The 19,244-nt window shown below is 40.3% G+C and overlaps 1 protein-coding gene across 1 annotated transcript in view; it reads left to right on the top strand.

The window, feature by feature from the left end:
* Window positions 1–19,244, top strand: part of gucy1b1 (guanylate cyclase 1 soluble subunit beta 1) — a 43,110-nt gene that overhangs the window by 5,865 nt on the left and 18,001 nt on the right. The window contains exons 4-5 of the mRNA XM_033018619.1: window positions 2,394–2,512; window positions 8,456–8,653. Coding sequence (XP_032874510.1) covers window positions 2,394–2,512; window positions 8,456–8,653 — 317 coding nt within the window. The remainder of the gene's footprint in view (window positions 1–2,393; window positions 2,513–8,455; window positions 8,654–19,244) is intronic.

Raw genomic sequence — 19,244 nt, 5'->3', positions numbered from 1 at the left:
AATGAAAGTAAGGAAGTGACAAATTTATAAAATTAATACATTGTGGCAAAGTAACACCCTTGAAGGCTGAATTGGTGTTGCTTTCTAGGGTTTTAAAGTAAACGGGTAAAGAAATTTCAGGCACCTTTGCTACAGTATATACTTTCAAAGCTATAAATGACTGCATTGTGTTGGTCAGGTTAGAGTCTCAGAGCCATAAAAAACTGTTTGAGGCAGTTAGAGGAATCTATAGGCAATGGTGGAGGGACTGAACACAGACAAAACTGAAATTTAAAATCATCATGGGTTTGTAAAGATTTGCATAGGCTTAATTAATGTAACAGAATAGCACTGTTAATTCATTTGAACTTCAATTAAGCATTTGAGATAGCTACTGTTTGACTTTGACCACCTTGACTTTGACTTTGTCCCTTACCATCTGGACGCCCGCAGCAACGGCTGTGGAGGGTGGTGGTCCCGACCACGGGGGAAAATGGAGGAGGACTGGCCAAGCTCTGTGCCTTCCACCACAGTGATGAATGCTGTGGTGGATGTTTGTGTAAATGTTTTATTGTGGTTGTGTTCTTTATTACTGTACCGCTGCTGGCAACCCAAATTCCACCGACCTTGGTTGTGTGGCAATTAAATTATATCTATCTAAATTATATCTACTACACATGAATCTAAGAAATAAATTAGGAGTAAGCCATTTGGTCCCATGTGTTTGCTCCACCATTCAGTAAGGTTACGACTGACCCTTTACCTCTGCACCATTTTCCTGCACCTAAACCATGTCCCTTGATTCCCTTAACAACCAAAAATCTATCAGCCTGCGTGATCTCTTGGCAGATGGGCCACAGCAACTCTCCACAGTCACACCACATCTAATCATGAATGGTAATTAACAATTCATTGTTCAGATTGTCGAAGGCAGTAGTTGAGGCAAGTTCTATTGCAAAGTCTAAGAAACATTTAGACAGGTACATGGATAGGATGGGTGTGGAGGGATTGGGCTAAATGCAAGCAGGTGGGACTAGTGTAGATCGGACATGTTGGTCAGTGTGAGCAGGTTGGGTCCTAGGCCCTGTTTCCATACTGTGTGACTATGACTACTCTGGGTGTGCTCTGTTTTAAAAAAAAATCTATTTTATTTTTATTCGTATTTTATTATCAATTTTTCTCTTTTTTTTACTTTCTTTCGTTTAGTTTTGTTTTTTTGTTTTTTTTCCTTTTTTCTTTTCCTTTTTGTCTTTTTATCTTTGTGTTTTTGTTTACATTTATAAGTTTCCTTTTAAAGATGTAACTATATTTACATAGAGACCGGGAGGTCTGTATTCATTGTGTATTTTGACACTGGTCTCATATTAGGTTTTACCTGTTATTAATGTAATCCTGATCCTTATGTATCAATACCATTGTTATGTTTATCATTATTCTTTTTGCTCTGTTTTTTATGTTTTATTTTTGCTTTTTTTGGGTGTGCTCTTACAAGGACTTTTATAGGTGCAGTTCATACCGAACCCATTGAAATAGACACCAACATTTTAGCTGGCATGCTAAATTAAATTAAATTAAATTTCTTTATTTAGCACATTTTTAGTCAACTTCCATTGACCCCAAAGTGCTTCACATAATTACATCCACACCCACAGGCAAAGATGGGTGAAGTGTCTTGCCCAAGGACACACACAGGCAAAGGTGGGTGAAGTGTCTTGCCCAAGGACACAATGACAGTATGCACTCCAAACGGGATTCGAACCAGCTACCTTCCGGTTGCCAGCCGAACACTTAGCCCATTGTGCCATCTGTCGTCCCTAGCTAGCTCTTGGTGTTTCATGCACAAGGACTACCACGCCCTTTGTGCTCCAGCATTCTGTGTTTTTCCTTCATATTCCACTGATTTATTCATTTTTCATATTTTCCCATTTTATACCATCTTTACCAACTTTTTGTCCACTTAATTGATCCAATGATTCAATGATCTAGTAATATTTCTATAAACTGTTTGTTGCCTTTGCCTTTCTATGGTCTTCTTATCGAGTCCACACACGAGATTAGAAGTTGTTCAGCCAGTGTTGAACACACTTCTCGGCATCTGTATACAATGGTGTCTGTCTTGTTGCTTCTTGTGCGTGGTGGTGGAAAGATTTGTGAAAACAGGGCTGCGACGTGAACGCTCTTTCCCTGACACTACTTTTCTACAGTAAAAAATCAGCTTGTCCCTGGCATTATTGGATGTTTCTTTGTTCCGTGTAGCATCTGATATTTAAGTCATTCCCATTATATCATCAGTCATGAATTAATTTGTGTGACAAGTTACTCAGCTTCCACAGACACAACTAGGTCATAAACAATCTTGTTTGAGATATTTGGAATGAGACCCAACAGCATGTTCTGTGATCATTTCTTTCCAGAAATAAATGCTGGTGAAATACTACAGATGTTTGGGAAGATGTTTTTTGAATTCTGCCAAGAATCTGGCTATGATACAATCCTTCGTGTTCTAGGCTCCAATGTTCGTGAGTTTTTGCAGGTAAATACATCATATTTCTGTTTTGAACAGCTAAACATCGATTATTTTTAAGTACTGGTCCACAGAAAGCTAGTTCAATAACCTGAATTAAAGTATTAAAATTTATTACCCAACATTAGGCCTTATCTTGAGCTGAACGCCACTCTTTTGCTCATCGTGGAATTGCGTATTTCATGAAAGCACCGTATTAATTAAACATTTCAGAATCTGTCAATGGTAACTTTATTTTTCAACACCTGTTTATGAAGCTTATTTTAAATGTTAAGTATTTTGTGGAATAAAAAGTAACAGCTGGCTATGATTGTTTTTTTGATAATTGAAATTCTTTATTTTCTGCAGCAATATTATGCTACTAATATAATCAAGTTGGTCATTTTGAATGAATGAATGAATAAGTTTATTGGCCAGGTAGACAAAAATGTTGGAGAAACTCAGCGGGTGAGGCAGCACCTATGGAGCGAAGGAAATAGGCAACGTTTAGGGTCGAGACCCTTCTTCAGTTTATTGGCCAAATATTCACATACAAGTAATTTGCCTTGGTGCTCCACCCGCAAGTAACCACATGACATACAGTGACAGTTAAGAATGATACATAAAACATTAAACATTAATAATAAAACATTATTGATTAAACGTGTGAATTAAATAAAATACCTGAGCAAAAGGAGGCTACAGATTTTTGGTTATTGAGTGGTGCTACTACTCATGGAAAAAAAGCTGTTTTTATGCCTGGCTGTGGCAGCTTTGACAGTCTAGAGTCGCCTTCCAGAGGGAAGTGATTCAAAGAGTTTGTGGCCAGGGCGAGAGGGGTCAGGGATAATTTTACCCGCTCGCTTCCTGGTCCTTGCAGTGTACGGTTCGTCAATGGAGGGAAGGTTGCAGCCTTCTCAGCTGATCGGGCGATTTGCTGCAGCCTCTGGATGTCGTGCTTGGTGGCTGAGCCAAACCAGGCCATGATGGAGAAGGTGAGGACAGACTCTACGATGGCCGTTTAGAATTGGACCATCATTGCCTGTGGCAGATTGTGCTTCCTCAACTATATTGTAGAATGGAACATATAATAGTGTTTAGAGATACAGTGCAAAAACAGGCCCTTCAGCCCACCGAGTCCACACCGACCAACGCTCCCTGCACATTAACACTATCCTACACACACTGGGGACAATTTACATTTATACCAAGCCAATTAACCTACAAACCTGTATTTCTTTGGGATGTGGGAGGAAACCGAAGATCATGGAGAAAACGCACGTGGCCACATGGAGAATGTCCAAACTCCATACAGACGGCACCGGTAGTCAGGATCAAACCCAATTCTCTTGGTACTGTAAGGCATGCTGTGTCACCGTGTCATGCTTTGGACATATTTCTGTCTCAGATTCAGATATTAATGCAGAGTACTGGCAAGCACAAAGTTTAATTCATCAAAAACAGAGGAAACTAATCTTGAAGATACTAGATGCAGGGGTAAAATACCATAATATTTTCTAAAAGATCAGATTTTAAAACATTCAGTGCAGAGATAGATTGAAAAAAGTGAGCCACGATTTCTTAAAAGTTGACTAAACTGCCATAGCGAAATCTTGGAAAAAGTAATTATTAATATAGCATGGACTTGTTGCTTGTTTTTGATAAGTGCTACCAAAAGTTCTCGTTTTGAGTATATGTTTAGTTTAGTTTAGTTTAGAGATACAGCACGGAAGCAGGCCCTTCGGCCCACCGAGTCTGCGCCAACCAGCGATCCCCACATATTAACACATTCCTCCACACACTCGGGACAATCTTATACGTTTAACAAGCCAGTTTACCTACATACCTGTACATCTTTGGAGTGTGGGAGGAAAGTAAAGATCTCGGAGAAAACTCAGGCGGTCCCGGGGAGAACGTACAAACTCCTAAGTCAGCACCCGTGTGTATTGGATATAGTTTGGGATCATAGAATTCGTTGCGACAGAAAATTGCCAGTAGGCAAGATTTTTCTTCCCAATTAATAGAAGAGGTCATCGCTTCCAAATTGGATCTGGTGATGATCCCATTCTATAGAGGTGATTGAGTTAAGTAGCTGTTGCTGTGAAGATCCAGGCAGAGGGCGCAGTGCACCTCAGTGTTACTGTGCACACTCATGATAAATTCATCAAATCCATCAAATCTCTGCTCTCTGATATCTACATCAATTTGCTGTATTGTAAGTAGAGTGATGCCCAATAGTGCAGTCATTCAGATCTTTCAGGAAATCATACAGCATGGAAAAGGGTCATTTGGCCCATTGACTGTGCTGGTTGATCATTGAGCACCCAATTGCACATTCTATTCTCACCATATTCCCATCAATCCCCACCCACTTCCCTTCCCCCCCCTCTCACATTCTATCAGCCACCAACATTAGGGGCAATTTACTGTTGCCAGTTCACCTCCATTTATTTATTTATTTATTTTATTATTTATTTCGAACAGAACAAAAGAATAAAAAGCAAGTGTGAAACAGCATACAAAAAAACAAAACAAGAATATTTATAAAGTGTCATAAACAATATCTATAAATAAATGAAATCGTATGTGTCCGAAAAGGAGCAGGAAGAAGCCAAAGCTTATTAATTCCCACCCCTTATTCAACTGCTTGTAATTATCTTATACAAATTTAGCAGCTATATGTACACCATATGTACACCAGCCACTATATGTACATCAAATGATTTACATTTATACACTAATCAAATATTTACAAAGCCATACAAAAAAGAAAAAAAGAAAAAGAAAAGAAAAAACCCTCATATACTATACAGTATCTTAGTCATATATATAACCCATCACTCTATAATCACCCTTCCCAATACAATCCCACTCACAATCACCTATCCTCATCCCAATATCCTTTTAAACATGTGTTTTTGTACATCTTTTTAAACTGAATTATGCTTGTGCTAAGTTTTATCTCCTGTTCCAGACCATTCCACAAATTCACACCACAGATTGCTATGCACATACTTTTAAGAGTTGTTCTGACATGGATTAAAAAAAAATTATGTTACCCTCTCAAATTTTGAGAGAAAAAATAACAGAGCATTTGGGTTCTACAGGAACAGAGTACTGAATTTGGATGAAATGCCAGGATCATGTTGAATCATGGAGCAGGCGTTAAGAGCCAACTTCTGTTCGTAATTTCTAAGCTTTAATATTTCTGTGCATTTGACAGCTCGTTTGGTTTAAAACACTTCAAATTTGGACTTAAAGAGCACATTTTATTTATGAAAAGCTCATAATCTATCATTGCTGTCAAGTATGTTCTGGGAATGTTGCATAGATGTGCATTTCTCTCCTTAGATGTCATGCATGTTGAGAATCCATGTCATATCGTACTAATCACAGAAAGTTTACCATTATGAAGCTATGTGGCCTTTTAAGTCCATACCAACTTGAAATGAACAAGATAGACACAAAATGCTGGAGTAACTCAGCAGGACAGGCGGCATCCATGGAGAGAAGGAATGGGTGACATTTCAGGTCGAGACCCATCTTCAGACGACTATGTCACCTTTAAATTGAACAACCCAGTTCATTCCTCTCCCTTGTGCTCTCCTCATAAATGATTTCCTTTCAGTTCCCTCTTGAATGTTACGCTGAATCTGTCCCCTACGTGGCTGAAGGACATTTAGAGTCGTAAAACTCACAATTTATGTTATATTCAAACGCCGCTGCCCTGCGATAGTGTTGGCTGTGGTGCAACAGTAAATTGCCATTTATTATTCAAAGGCTAGATGGTGGTAAGATCTCGCTGCATCTGGAACCATTATGATAAATCTCTTAAGATCCATGACATCCTTCCTAAAATATGGTGACTAGAATTGAATGGAATACTCTAGGTGTGGTATCATTAGAGCTTTATGAAACCTCCGCAAAATTTCTCGGCTTTCATTTTATAAAGTCTGAACCCAGCTGCTCTTATAACTATTCTTGGAGTGTGTCATGCCCCAATCTGCTGTTCCTGCACACTCCTCAGAACTGTGCTTTTAAATCTGTGTGTTGTCCCTTTCAATTCCTTTTGCCAAAATCACCCCAGCATTAATTTCCAAAGTGTAATCTGCCACCCTATCTCTGTCCTTTTGTAATGTTATAATGTTCTCCTCGATATTTCTGAAAACAAGATTGCAAGTTTTCCCATTGTCACCCGTTTCTGCCGACAGTGGAGGAAACATACCACGTGTGAACTGCGATATTATTAGAAGCACTGCAGATACTGGGAAGCATCAACGCACCATGGGGAATCACACATGGAATTCCCCAGAGTAGTTTCCCAATGGGCGCCACTTGACCTGAAGATGGTTGATAGCATCATATACCGAGGGGAAAAAATCTATAAAATATGCACAGATGTTTCCAGTTTTGTGGAAACTTAATTTATAAAATATTTCAGAGTTCAATGTAATTCAGTCTGTTAATCTATTATTGTGACTTATATTTCTTCTAAACTAAAAACTTTTTTTCATATGTACTTTCTATAATCTACGGACTGACGCAAAACTGCATTTCGTTGTACCCATACTCAGTATTTGTGCAATGACATTAAAGTTGAATTGAATTGAATTGAATTGAATTATGAGCATTAACTTATTTTTGACCTTGATATTTGACATGAGTATGGTTTGCTTTGTTTCAACTTTTATTTACTTCCAACAGCATCCGAGGTGGGTGTGCAAAGATATCTCCCTGGTTTCTACATTAAGAACTAAGGGTCTTGTGTCTGAGTGAGAAGGTTTTGGGATCGGATTTGAGTTCCAAACCAGACACTCAAGTTCAAGTCTAGTTTAGTTTATTATTGTCACGTGTACAGTGAAAAGACTTTGTGCGCTATCCAGACAAAGAATAAACCACATATGAATAAAATCAAATATTCCACAGTGCACAGATAAAGGATAAAGCATACAACACTTAGTGCAAAGATATAACATTGAATTTCGATGAAGTCAGATTAAAGATAGCTCAGAGGTCTCCAATGTGGTAGATGGCAGGGCAGGACTGCACTTTAGTAGTCCAGGTGGATGCTGAGTGAATGCTGCATTGTCAGATGGGGCAATAAACTGAAGGCCTGATCTACATGAAGCAGAAATCAAAAATTCAGCAGCACTATTTGGCATTCTCACTATTAAATGGAAGTCGTACTAAATTAATAATTTAGCATTGATGACCAATCATAAATTAAAATCATAAAATTAAATTATTACTCATTAACGCACCACTCATTGGCACCAACCTGAAACAAAACCGTTTGGCCTTTCGATCATACATCCCACTACGGTAAGTTAGTCCCTGAGGCAAAACTAATTGTTAAAGCTGTGAGATAGCTTGCATTCACAAACATTCAAACGTTAACAAATTAAACTGCGTTAAACAAAACAAAATGTTGCAAATAAGAACACAAACAAAAGCCAATACTTTAAAATAATTTCATACATTTACATTAGTTAACAATAAAAATGTTCTGGACGTTTTCCGAATTAGCCCTCTACTTGCAGATGTGAAACTGAAGGAGACACAGAATCTGTATCAGATCTAACCTAAAGCATGATTGTCTGCAGATTTCCGTGAAAGTACCACTCACTTCTCAGGAACGCAACATCCCCATTCAATTGGAATGACAATTTTCTTTAATTATGAGGAATTTTCATGTTCTTGTATATTTTTCCATGAATACCCAACTTTCTGACTGTTATAGAGATCGATGCCAGAGTTTCTTGTGGAACTAACTACCTCCTTTCCTTCTGATAAATTTGACCCATTGGTTTTGCATCTGCTATGATAAGGTTAACAGTGCCTGTGACAAATAGGATGCATTATGGAAGCTAGAAGGTTTGACAAAACGTTTTTTGTTGTTGTTGCTTATTATAGATTATGTCTGTGCTTTAAAATGCTCTACTAAATGTGACTAAAATATCAATCTTTTCTCAGAACCTGGATGCTTTGCATGATCATCTGGCTACCATTTACCCAGGGATGCGGGCACCATCATTCCGATGTACAGATGCAGAAAAAGGGAAAGGTCTAATTTTACATTATTATTCAGAAAGGGAAGGCTTACAGGATATTGTAATTGGAATAATTAAGACAGTTTCGCAGCAGCTTCATGGCACTGAAATAGACATGAAGGTAAGATCACAATATTTACATTTTCAATAATAGTGTTTGAAAACTAGAGATAAAAGGGAGCAATATGCCTTTGGTCATGAGCGATTAATGTGCCAGAGATTTGGCTATCAATAGTATTCGCTTTCACATGAATACACTGGAGAATAATTCAATATTCTGGCACACACTTGTGATTAAACCTCACAGACAAATTGCTTCAAATTGAATCTAAAAATGCATGTCTCAAGATTACATGATCTTTCTCCTTAATTCAATATTACCATTAACAATTTCAAATTTCAATATTTCTTATCCTTTCATTGTTTAGATGTATTAATTGTTAATCTGGTTAAAAATCCCTTGTAATTACAATATGCATGGATTTGTAATAATTTAGACAGTAAAAAGGAATAGTTTTGGATTATAGTCTTACCATTTGAACGTGTTGAACTATCTATATGAGTTCTAGGCTATGACATACTTGCAGTTTTTATATTTTGATGTTTCCAATTTATTGACATGTCATTAGAAAGATAATCCATTGTCCCCCAGCTCTCTGGTTGCATTATGCATGATTTACCAGATGCATTATAGCAATTTACTTTGACAGCATCTCCCACTTTAAGCAATTAGTGTATCTAGGACCTAGATTAATGATGCAATGTTTAAAGGGTAAAGAATGCAATTATTTTTGGATTACATTAGGTAATCCAATGGAATAAAATCAAAGTCTTGCCTTTTTATTTGTGTAGACCAATTATTTAAAGGACCCTATTTTCTCCAGGAACAAGTAATGGTTAAGCCCCTGTCCCACGATGCAAGTTCACCCAAGAGCTCTCCCGAGTAAAAAAAAAAAGAAACTCCTGGTAAGTACGTAGAATGTACGTAGGACCTCGTGGATGTCCCGTAGCGGCTCGTAATGCGAACGGCAGGTACTCGGGAAACGCGGTAACTAACGGCAGGTACTCGGGAAACCCTTGAATATTTTTCACAGTGTTGCAACAACCTCACGAGTTACCGCATTTCCCGAGTACCTGCCGTTAGCATTACGAGCCGCTACGGGACATCCACGAGGTCCTACGTACCCGTGCACACCACCAATTTGATTATTTTTTAAACTCGGGAGAGCTCTTGGGTGAACTCGCATCGTGGGACAGAGACTTTACCATAATCACCTACAGTTGGAGATTTGTTGTCGTCAAAGCTTTTCAACTCTGCCTTTTGATGTAACAATTGAAAAACAAAAATACAGTTTGGTACAATGCAACCTCAGATTGCCACTGTATTATTTTGCATTGTATATTTGTTGAGAGTTCAACAGAACTCTTCTTGCACTGCTTTTGCAAGCTTTCTGCAAATTTTTCATCAAATGTAGAATGGCGGCGCCTCGCGGCAGCGGCCTCTGCAGTCCGTCTGTCTTTTTTTATTTTTGTCCCATTGAGTGTATAGTTTGTTGTGGTTTATATATTGTTTTTAGGTGTGTATATGTGGGGGGCGGGGTGGAGGGGGATGGTGGGGGAAACTTTTAAATCTCTTCCCCGTACGGGGGACCCGACCTTTACCCTGACGGGTCTCCGTTGTCGTTGGGGCCTAGCATCGTGGAGCGGCCTCCAACCGGAACGACCTGGGGGCTCCAGTCGCGGAGCCTGCAGACTTACCATCGTGGAGTTGGCCGGCTTCGGAGCGTGGAGAGCTGTGGTGGCGCGCGGCTGCGACCCGACTGGAGCTTCGGAGGCTCCAACCGCAGGCCCGGTGGACGGTGACATCGGGAGCTCGCGGGTCCCTGGTGGGAGACCGATTTTCGGAGCTCCCGCAACGGCAACTTCTCCTGCCCGAATTGCGGGTTTGGAAACGACCCGGAGCGGGACCTTATATCGCCCGGCGTGGCTTTAACGTCCGCGGGACTTGCCATTGCCATTGCCCGCCGGGGGCTCCAACATCAAGACATGGAGCAGGGCTTTGACATCGGGAGAAGAATGGAGAGCAGGGGAGTGACCATGACTTTGCCTTCCATCACAGTGAGGAGGAGATGCACTGTGATGGATGTTTGTGTAAACTGTGTTAATTGTGTGTCTTGTTAATTGTTTCTTCTTGTTGAATAACTGCGGATCAAAATTTCATTTGAACTACATTTGAGGTTCAAATGACAATAAACGGTATTGTATCAACTCTGCAGTGGTCAGCCAGGGATTCTATTCAACATGAGCGCCTCTAGATAATATAATAATAATAATAATAACTTTATTTATAAAGCACTTTAAACAACTACAGTTGCCACAAAGTGCTGTACATGAGAAATCATGAACAAAAAGCTATTACAAACAATTAAAAACCATTAAAAACCGTAAAACGAAGGACTATAAAAAACACACTAAAAATTAAAAGACATTAAAAGCACTAAAAACAGGAGCAATGCCTCAGCCAGTGTCGAAAGCCAAAGAATAAAAATATGTTTTTAGGGAGGATTTGAAGATGGACAGTGAGGGGGCCTGTCTGATGTGCAACGGCAAGGTGTTCCAGAGTGCCGGAGCAGCAACAGAAAAGGCTCTATCCCCTCTGAGCTTCCGCTTAGACCTTGGTACCTCAAGGAGCAGCTGATCAGCTGACCTGAGGCACCGGGCAGGAGCATATAGGTGGAGCAGCTCAGAGAGGTAAGGCGGGGCGAGCCCATTCAACGATTTAAAAACAAATAAAAGAATTTTGAAATGAACTCGAAAGTGCACTGGGAGCCAGTGTAGGGAGGCCAAAATTGGCGTAATGTGCTCCCTCTTTCGAGTTCCAGTCAAAAGGCGAGCGGCAGCATTTTGAACAAGCTGGAGACGAGCCAATGAAGCTCGTGCGACTCCAGAGTAGAGTGCGTTACAGTAATCCAGCCTAGATGTAATAAAGGCATGGATTACTGTTTCAAAATGCTCCCGCTCGAGAATGGGCTTCACCTTTGCCAGCTTCCTTAGGTGAAAGAAGCTGGACTTAACCACCGCGCCTATTTGTTTGTCTAGTTTAAAATCACCGTCCATCCTAAAACCCAGGTTCAAGACGGTTGGCTTTACAGACAATGCCAGTGGACCCAAGTCAACAAAGGGAGGTTCACGGCAGCCATTGGGGCCAAACAAAATCACCTCTGTCTTCTCTTCATTAAGTCCCAGAAATGGATAATTTCAGCAATGATGGGATGATTGGAAATCATTTTTGCAGATTAAATGTAGAAAATTAGCATGGGGTGCAGCAAGTAATCAGGAAGGCAAATTGAATTTTAGTTTAGTTTATTGTCACAAATGTTAACTGCAAGGGGGATGGACTATAACATTTATGATGTTTTGCAGTTGTTGTCTCACACCTGAATGCACAAATACTACTGTGTTTAAGAAGGAACTGCAGATGCTGGAAAATCGAAGGTACACAAAAATGCTGGAGAAACTCAGCGGGTGCAGCAGCATCTATGGAGCGAAGGAAATAGGCAATGATTCGGGCCGAAACCCTTCTTCAGACGGGTTCTGAAGAAGGATTTCGGCCCGAAACGTTGCCTATTTCCTTCGCTCCATAGATGCTGCTGCACCCGCTGAGTTTCTCCAGCATTTTTGTGTACACAAATACTACTGATAGTTTTAGTGTCCTTATTTGAATATGTATATGCTTCCATTGGTGGCACTTCAGCTGATTCATTGTAGGAAGAAATTGTGATATAAGGAAAGATTGAGTAGGTTTGATCTCTACTCATTAGTGGTTAGAAGAATCAGAGGTATTGATGGAGCTTAACTGAATAGATGCTGAAATAATGTTTTCCAGTGGTGGATTTTAGATCTTAAAGCATTGTATGACTCTACAATGACAGTGGCAACACAAGTAGTGAGGGTGGTAGAGAAGGCAGACACAAAATGCTGGAATAACTCAGCGGGACAAGCAGCATCCCTGGATTAAAGGAGTGGGTGACGTTTTGGGTCAAGACCCTTCTTCAGACTGAAGGCGTATGGTATGGTTGCCTTCATGGGTGCGGAAATTGAGTGTATGAGTCAGGAAGTCATATTGAAGCTTGATTGAACTTTGGTTAGGCTACATTCAAAATATTGTGTGTCTTCTGATCGCCACATTATAAGAAGATTGTGGAGGCTTTGGAAAGCGCAGAAGAGGTTTATCAGACTTATAAGGAGCGATTGGACGAATTTGGATTGCTTTCTCTGGAATGGCGGAGGTTGAAGATAGAAATGTATAAAATTATGATACGCATAGATGGGGAGACAGTCAGAACCTTGAAACAAGGACTAGAGGGTGTAGCTTTAAGGTGAGAGGAGCAAAATTTAAAGGAGATATGCCAGGCAAGATTTTTACACAGAGAGTGTAGGGTGCCTGGAGTGTGTTGTGTGGGATGGTAGTGGACGCAGATATGATAGTGGCATTTAAGACGATTTTAAACAGACAGGTGGCTATACAGGGAATAGAAGGATATGGTAGAGGAGGTCCGTTTAACCTGATATCATGTTCAGCACAGAACTGTGGACCATAGGGACTCTTCTGTGCTTTACTCTTCAATGTTTTTAAAGACAGAGATAAGGAAGAAATTTTCTCAGAGGGCCATGCATCGTTGGTATTCTTTACACAAGGAGACTGTAGAGATGAATCTTTGAATATACCCTAGGCAGAGATAGATAATTTTATAATATAGAAGAACAAAGGTTTATGAGGAATATCTAATGAAGTTAAAATGAACCAAGATAACATCAGCAATGATATTATTGAATGACAAGGCAATGTGCCTGGTCCTGGGATCTATTGCTGCTCCTTTTTTATGTTTTAAAGAAGATATTTTGGACTGTTTAGAAATATGTCTTTGGTGATTGGTTTAATAGGTAGATTGGAATAGGCTAGATAAGGCTGGACACGTGTAAAGGAACGTGTGTAACGTTTTTCACAATTATTTTGCTTTACTTATTGCTATAGGTTATGTAACTCATTATTCTATCGTTTGAAGCAAACTTGTGTGTTAAGGAAGTTATATTTAAATGGATGATTGTAACTGGAATCTATTTGTTCATTTTCACCAATTTGAATTGAATTACAAGGTAGCACTTTAATGACAACATCATCAGCATGCCAATGATATACAATAAACAAGTCTGAAGTAGGGTCTTAACCTGAAACGTCACCCATTCCTTCTCTCCAGAGATGCCGCCTGTCCCGCTGAGTTACTCCAGCATTTTGTGTCTATCCTCAGTTTAAACCAGAACCTGCAGTTCCTTCCAAGGCAGCAAACAAGTCTTATCATTTTTGATTGTTTATTGCAATAGGTAACTTCCTGTTACATTATGCAACAAATTGTATGAAATCTTTATTGTAAAGCACAATTTAAAGTCAGAAATATGCATGTTGGCATTCGAGGTCTTTACGCATAGGTTTTGTTGTTAATTCATGCAAATTTAGAACTAATTAGGGTGCTGTCCCAAATTGATTTGTTGTCAAATATTCTGAAGTGCTTTTATATTTAGCTGTAAATATTTAGTTATTTTCTTTCCTCCCTAGCCTCCAGATTATCAAAAACAGATTTTATATTTAGCATTACGCTCAAACACAGGAAGAGTTTGTCCATTAAATTTGTCGGGGGAAGGGAGGAAAATCGAGTATATGTGCAAAATGCATTGAAAGTGTTGGTGCAGGTTGGGAAAACGTTGCAGAAAGCATACAAGATCCTCTGGGCTGTATAAACAGATTTCCAGAGCAGGGAAATCAGAATTTCCCTATTTAAAACACCAGGTCAACCGCAATTATAATTTTAATTCCAGTTCCTGGCACCACATTTCAGTAAAGATTTGAAGACTGGAGACGGTGTGAAAGGGTGTACCAGAGGGATAGCAGGGATGATGGACGAGTTCAGATGCATGAACTTGGACCTCATTAAACAAGAGTTGAAAGAGATGTGCTAGAGGCACTTGGACTCATCAAGGATCCACTGGATCCAGTAGAAAGAAATAAACTATTTTCGATAACAGAAAGGAAGAAAACCAAATAATGTGGAATGAAGGTTTTAGGCCAAATAACCTAAATTGACATAACAAAACATTTATTATACGGCAAGTGGTTGGGATCTTGAACACAAAGTCAGGAACATTAGTGGGGGAAGATTCAATTGTGGCATTTGAAAGGAAATTGAATAAGTACTTAAAAATATATAATTTGCAAGGTTATGTGGAGAAAACGACTGTCTGCCATGTTCTTGCACATGGCCAGTATGGACTCGATGGGCCAAAAGGCATTTTTCATTCTGTCAGTTGTCTGTAATTTCTTCTGACACTTACCACGTATATATAAACAAGCAAGTTGTTCTCAGCAGTTCTCTGCGAGCCAGCAGGATACATTCCAGCAACGGAGTTTGTGAGGGAGTGAGAACTTGGGATAAATGCCCAAAGTTTGCACAACCATCTTACCAGAAATGTCCATATCAGGTCTTATATGATTCTGCAAGCAGGGTTCGTTTTGATCATTTTAGATGCCGTTCCTTTTATATCCTTAGGTCCTTATAATAGTCTTAATGTCTTACCATAGAATATCTTCTCAATGTTTCTGCAGGATTTCCATAGGATTTTTCACAGACAAATTTTTTTTAATTCCAAGTGGCGCATTCGCAATCGTAGTGAGATTGGCAATAAGTATAAAAAATGTTAGCACCCTGTAGCCTGAGAAATCCTGTTGCATGGCATATACTCATATACAGTAGTGCCAGGTGATCGGAAGACTATACTTTTAACACATTTATCTCTAATTCTCATCAAAAGATGTGTAACATTTATTTTGAACCTTCTGTTAAAATTATAGCATATTATTATTGTTTAGGAAACAATGTAAACAGCTCACATGGAAGGAGATCTTACAGCATTCTCATGTACACCACACCATTTGTGCACCTGAAACCTGGACTCTTTATAAGGATAATCAATCATTGCTTTTTTGGGGGACTTAGCTGCAAATAATCTCATATCAAGCCAGAGGATTGATCACAAGAGCCCACAACAGTTATTTTCTGAACTATCTGTAAAATCCTTCTTATGCATGCGTCATTGTTGGCCTTCTGCGATGCAGATTGACAGCCAAAGAGGTGATGGTTAATTGCACTCTGTAGTCCTTGATCTCGGGACTAATGCAGGGAGTGCAGGTTGACTCATGCCGTGTATATCACAGGGCAGCTTTTTGCTGCTATGGGAACTTCATTACTTATCTTTGTCGTTGATTAGTAAATCCAGCTTGTTTCATGTGCCTGTAGATTTGCTGAAATACCTTTGTTTACTGTGATTAGGATGGCATGATAGCACAGCAGTTAGTATCGCTGCCTCACAAAGATGTGGTGGTAGGTTAATTAACGGCTTAAAATTACTGTTTAATTTATGTAAGTGCAAAAAGAACCAACGAGGATTCGTTTCAGGACCACTGGGATTTAAGAGAGAGGATGAGATTAATGGGATTGCTCTTCTGTGAGCTAGCATAAGTTGTTAGGCTGAACGGCGTCTCTCTGTATCATAATAAGGTAGTAAGAACTTGGAGCTATTCATGAATTATAAGGGGTTTCTTGCCCAGAGTATGCAGCTTGTCTGAAATCATAAAGGGAAAATCGCCATGGTAGGTACCATGTACCTAAGGACAGATAGCATGGATGACTTCTTTAGATCCTGATACATTCCATTCAAAGGTTAGAGAAAGGACTCCTTGACAAATTTTACAGGCATTCTCATTACTCCGCTAATATGCTCCGCATATTCACATGCTTCTGGGCACTATCGGGGCACCCGTCGTGGTCTGCATCTGAGTACTTGTGAGCAGAATTAGTGTGTGTCCACCTCCTTTGCGGAGTTGACCAACCAGCTGTCAAAACCAGACTGCAGCAGTGAGTGCCATACATCTCAACACACAATGTTACCATAATGAAGGAATGACCGAGATGCAAAAGGTCTCTGATTACATTGGTCGCTACATTTCCCGAGACAGCATGAAATGAGATTACTAGTGCTGTGACAGCAAAGCATATGCCCCAGTGCCCAGCGCTATGCCCAGTGCCGGATTTACGTATAAGCTAAACAAGCTATAGCTTAGGTCCCCCACTTTCTAGGGGGCCCCCCGAAAAAATTGATGGGCCTCGAGGTCTAGGGGGGCCTCCGGCCAAGGCAGAACACCTACCGCTCAACTCTGGGCGGCCCCCCTCTCTATCTCTCTCTCTCCATCTCCCCCCGCTATCCGTGTCCGGGCCGCCAGGCTCCGCTCGCTCCTCATCCGCCGGCACGGCAGGCCGCCTTGCACATGCGCACAACCACGGCCAGCACATCATCGGCCGCCCTGCGCATGCGCACTGCAACGGCAACTGGTCGGCGCTGGGCACTTTCTCCCTCGCTTTGAATTGTGGGAGATTTGACCGCCATGGCTGTCCGGTCGTTGGGGGCCTCACAAGTGGAACAGCTTAGGGCCTCTCTTCATCTAAATCCGGCACTGGCTATGCCAAGTGAGATGGCATACATGGAAGGAGATTAATTTTGTTGCATCTTCTGCTAATTGCTTGTCAGAGGGTGAAGCATTAGTTAGCAATCATCTGTAATGTGAGTACATTTGCCATTGGTGCATTTGGTGGTCAAACAGTCTTTGCATGCACATATATATGTATAGATGGATTGGTGAGGTGTGTGAGGTCATCACAATGGATAGCTGCCTCCGAAGGATAAGTGTCTGTTCGTCAGATGTTAGTTTTGCAGCACTGTTGATTCACTGTGTGAATGATGTAGCCCTTGTATCTATGATTTACAGCATAACTACTGTGATCTACTGTGGCTCAGCTCTGGACCATTCTGCCGTTTATGCTTCTTCCACAATTCAGGCAGATAGATCACGATTATTTTATCTCAGCTCCATATATGCACTAATCCATATCGCATGATTCCCTTAAAGTCTGAAAATTTGTTGATCAGTGTCACCAATGTAGCATCTGCCTGGATTCTGTTTGACCATAGTCGTTTGTCTATAGTGCAAACACATGTTTATTCTGATGTCTCCTGTGGACTGACCCTGGAAATATCCATAGTCTCTATCGAGAGCAACAAAACACTTGATACCATGCATTAAGAATGTAATGTTTATGAAGGAACTAAGAATGTAACCTATTTAAGTAACAAAACACATTATATGAGACCACCTAGCTTTGTATAATGTTTCTGTTACTGCCACTACACCGCAATTGCTCTTCATTCATTTTATACACTTCATCTATTTGTATATATGCACTTTTTTTAATACAATCATACTTATTCTCCTTTTTTCAGTCTGTTCCTATATAAGATTGTACAATATATTTCTCGCTTGCTCTCTGAGTTTCCCAGTCCCTAATGTACCAGTCTTTTCTCTTTCATTGCTAGATCCTCATGCTCTTCTTCTTCCCAAATCCTACAACTCTTCCCCAAAGTCACAAAAGCATTTGTGAATCTCTCTCCAGTGATAGTGTTTCCAGTACTGTTGAGATAGAACTACTTGGGCCTGTACATTACAATCCCTGCAGTGGTCCGAATGCTGAAGGAAGTTTAAGTGCTCCATCCTGCACCAATTTTGTAGCTACAGTTATCTGTGTGATCGATTTGTAAACAGTAAAACTCTGATTTGTGGTCTAACTGGAAATACCAATAGGTTGGTACCTGGCTTACCTGGTAATGTTTCCCATGTTCTCTTTCATTTCACCAGACTCATAGTTTGTATGCTCCCACTCTACTCACAGTGGCCCTGGTTCCCCTGCTCCCTTTTAGTTTAGTTTAGACATACAGCGAAGAAACAGGCCCTTCGGCTCACCGAGTCCACACCGACCAACGATCCCCGCACATTAACACTATCCCACACACATTAGGGACAATGTACTCTTATTACAATTCAATTAACCAACAAACCTGTATGTCTTTGAAGTGTGGGAGGAAACCAAAGATCACGGGGAAGACCCACATGGTCACGGGGAGAACGTACAAACTCAGTACAGACGGCAAGCGTGGTCGGGATCGAACCTGCATCTCTGGTGCTGTAAGTGCTGTAAGGCAGCAACTCTGTAGCTGTGCCACCATACCGCCCTTTGTATTTTCACTGGAAGCCTATTTCCTATATTCTGTTCCAGCTCACTGGGATCCCAGTTCCCACGCTCCCTTAACACTCACTGCGACTTAGGATCCTGTCACTCTTCCAACTGACTGGAGCCCAGCTTCCCACGCTCCGTTTAAACTTACTGGAAAAATTATCATAATACTGTATCAAATTTAGTAACCGAACAAAAAAAGTATTAAAGATGTGTTGACGTATTTAACATTCAATTAATCTGGAAAATCTTCAGTCAGACAACACTGAAGTCCCCCAGCATGCTGGGTTATTGTGGTTTTAATGTATTTAGTACTGGGAATAAATTGGAGGTTACTGCCTTTAACACCTTTCTACCTAAGGAAAATAACATATAACTCCCTCTCTTTAGAAGGACTTTTAAGTCAAATTTACAGCGCAGACACAGGCCCTTCAGCCCACCGGGTCCATGCCAACCACAGATCACCCCATACACTAGCACTATCCTACACACCAGGGACAATTTACAATTTTACCAAAGCAAATTAACCTACAAACC

The sequence above is a fragment of the Amblyraja radiata genome, chromosome 1, assembly GCF_010909765.2.
Source record: "Amblyraja radiata isolate CabotCenter1 chromosome 1, sAmbRad1.1.pri, whole genome shotgun sequence".
Lineage (NCBI taxonomy): Eukaryota > Metazoa > Chordata > Chondrichthyes > Rajiformes > Rajidae > Amblyraja > Amblyraja radiata.
The sequence above is the reverse complement of the archived record's forward strand: the minus strand, read 5'-3'. Positions and strand labels throughout refer to the sequence as shown.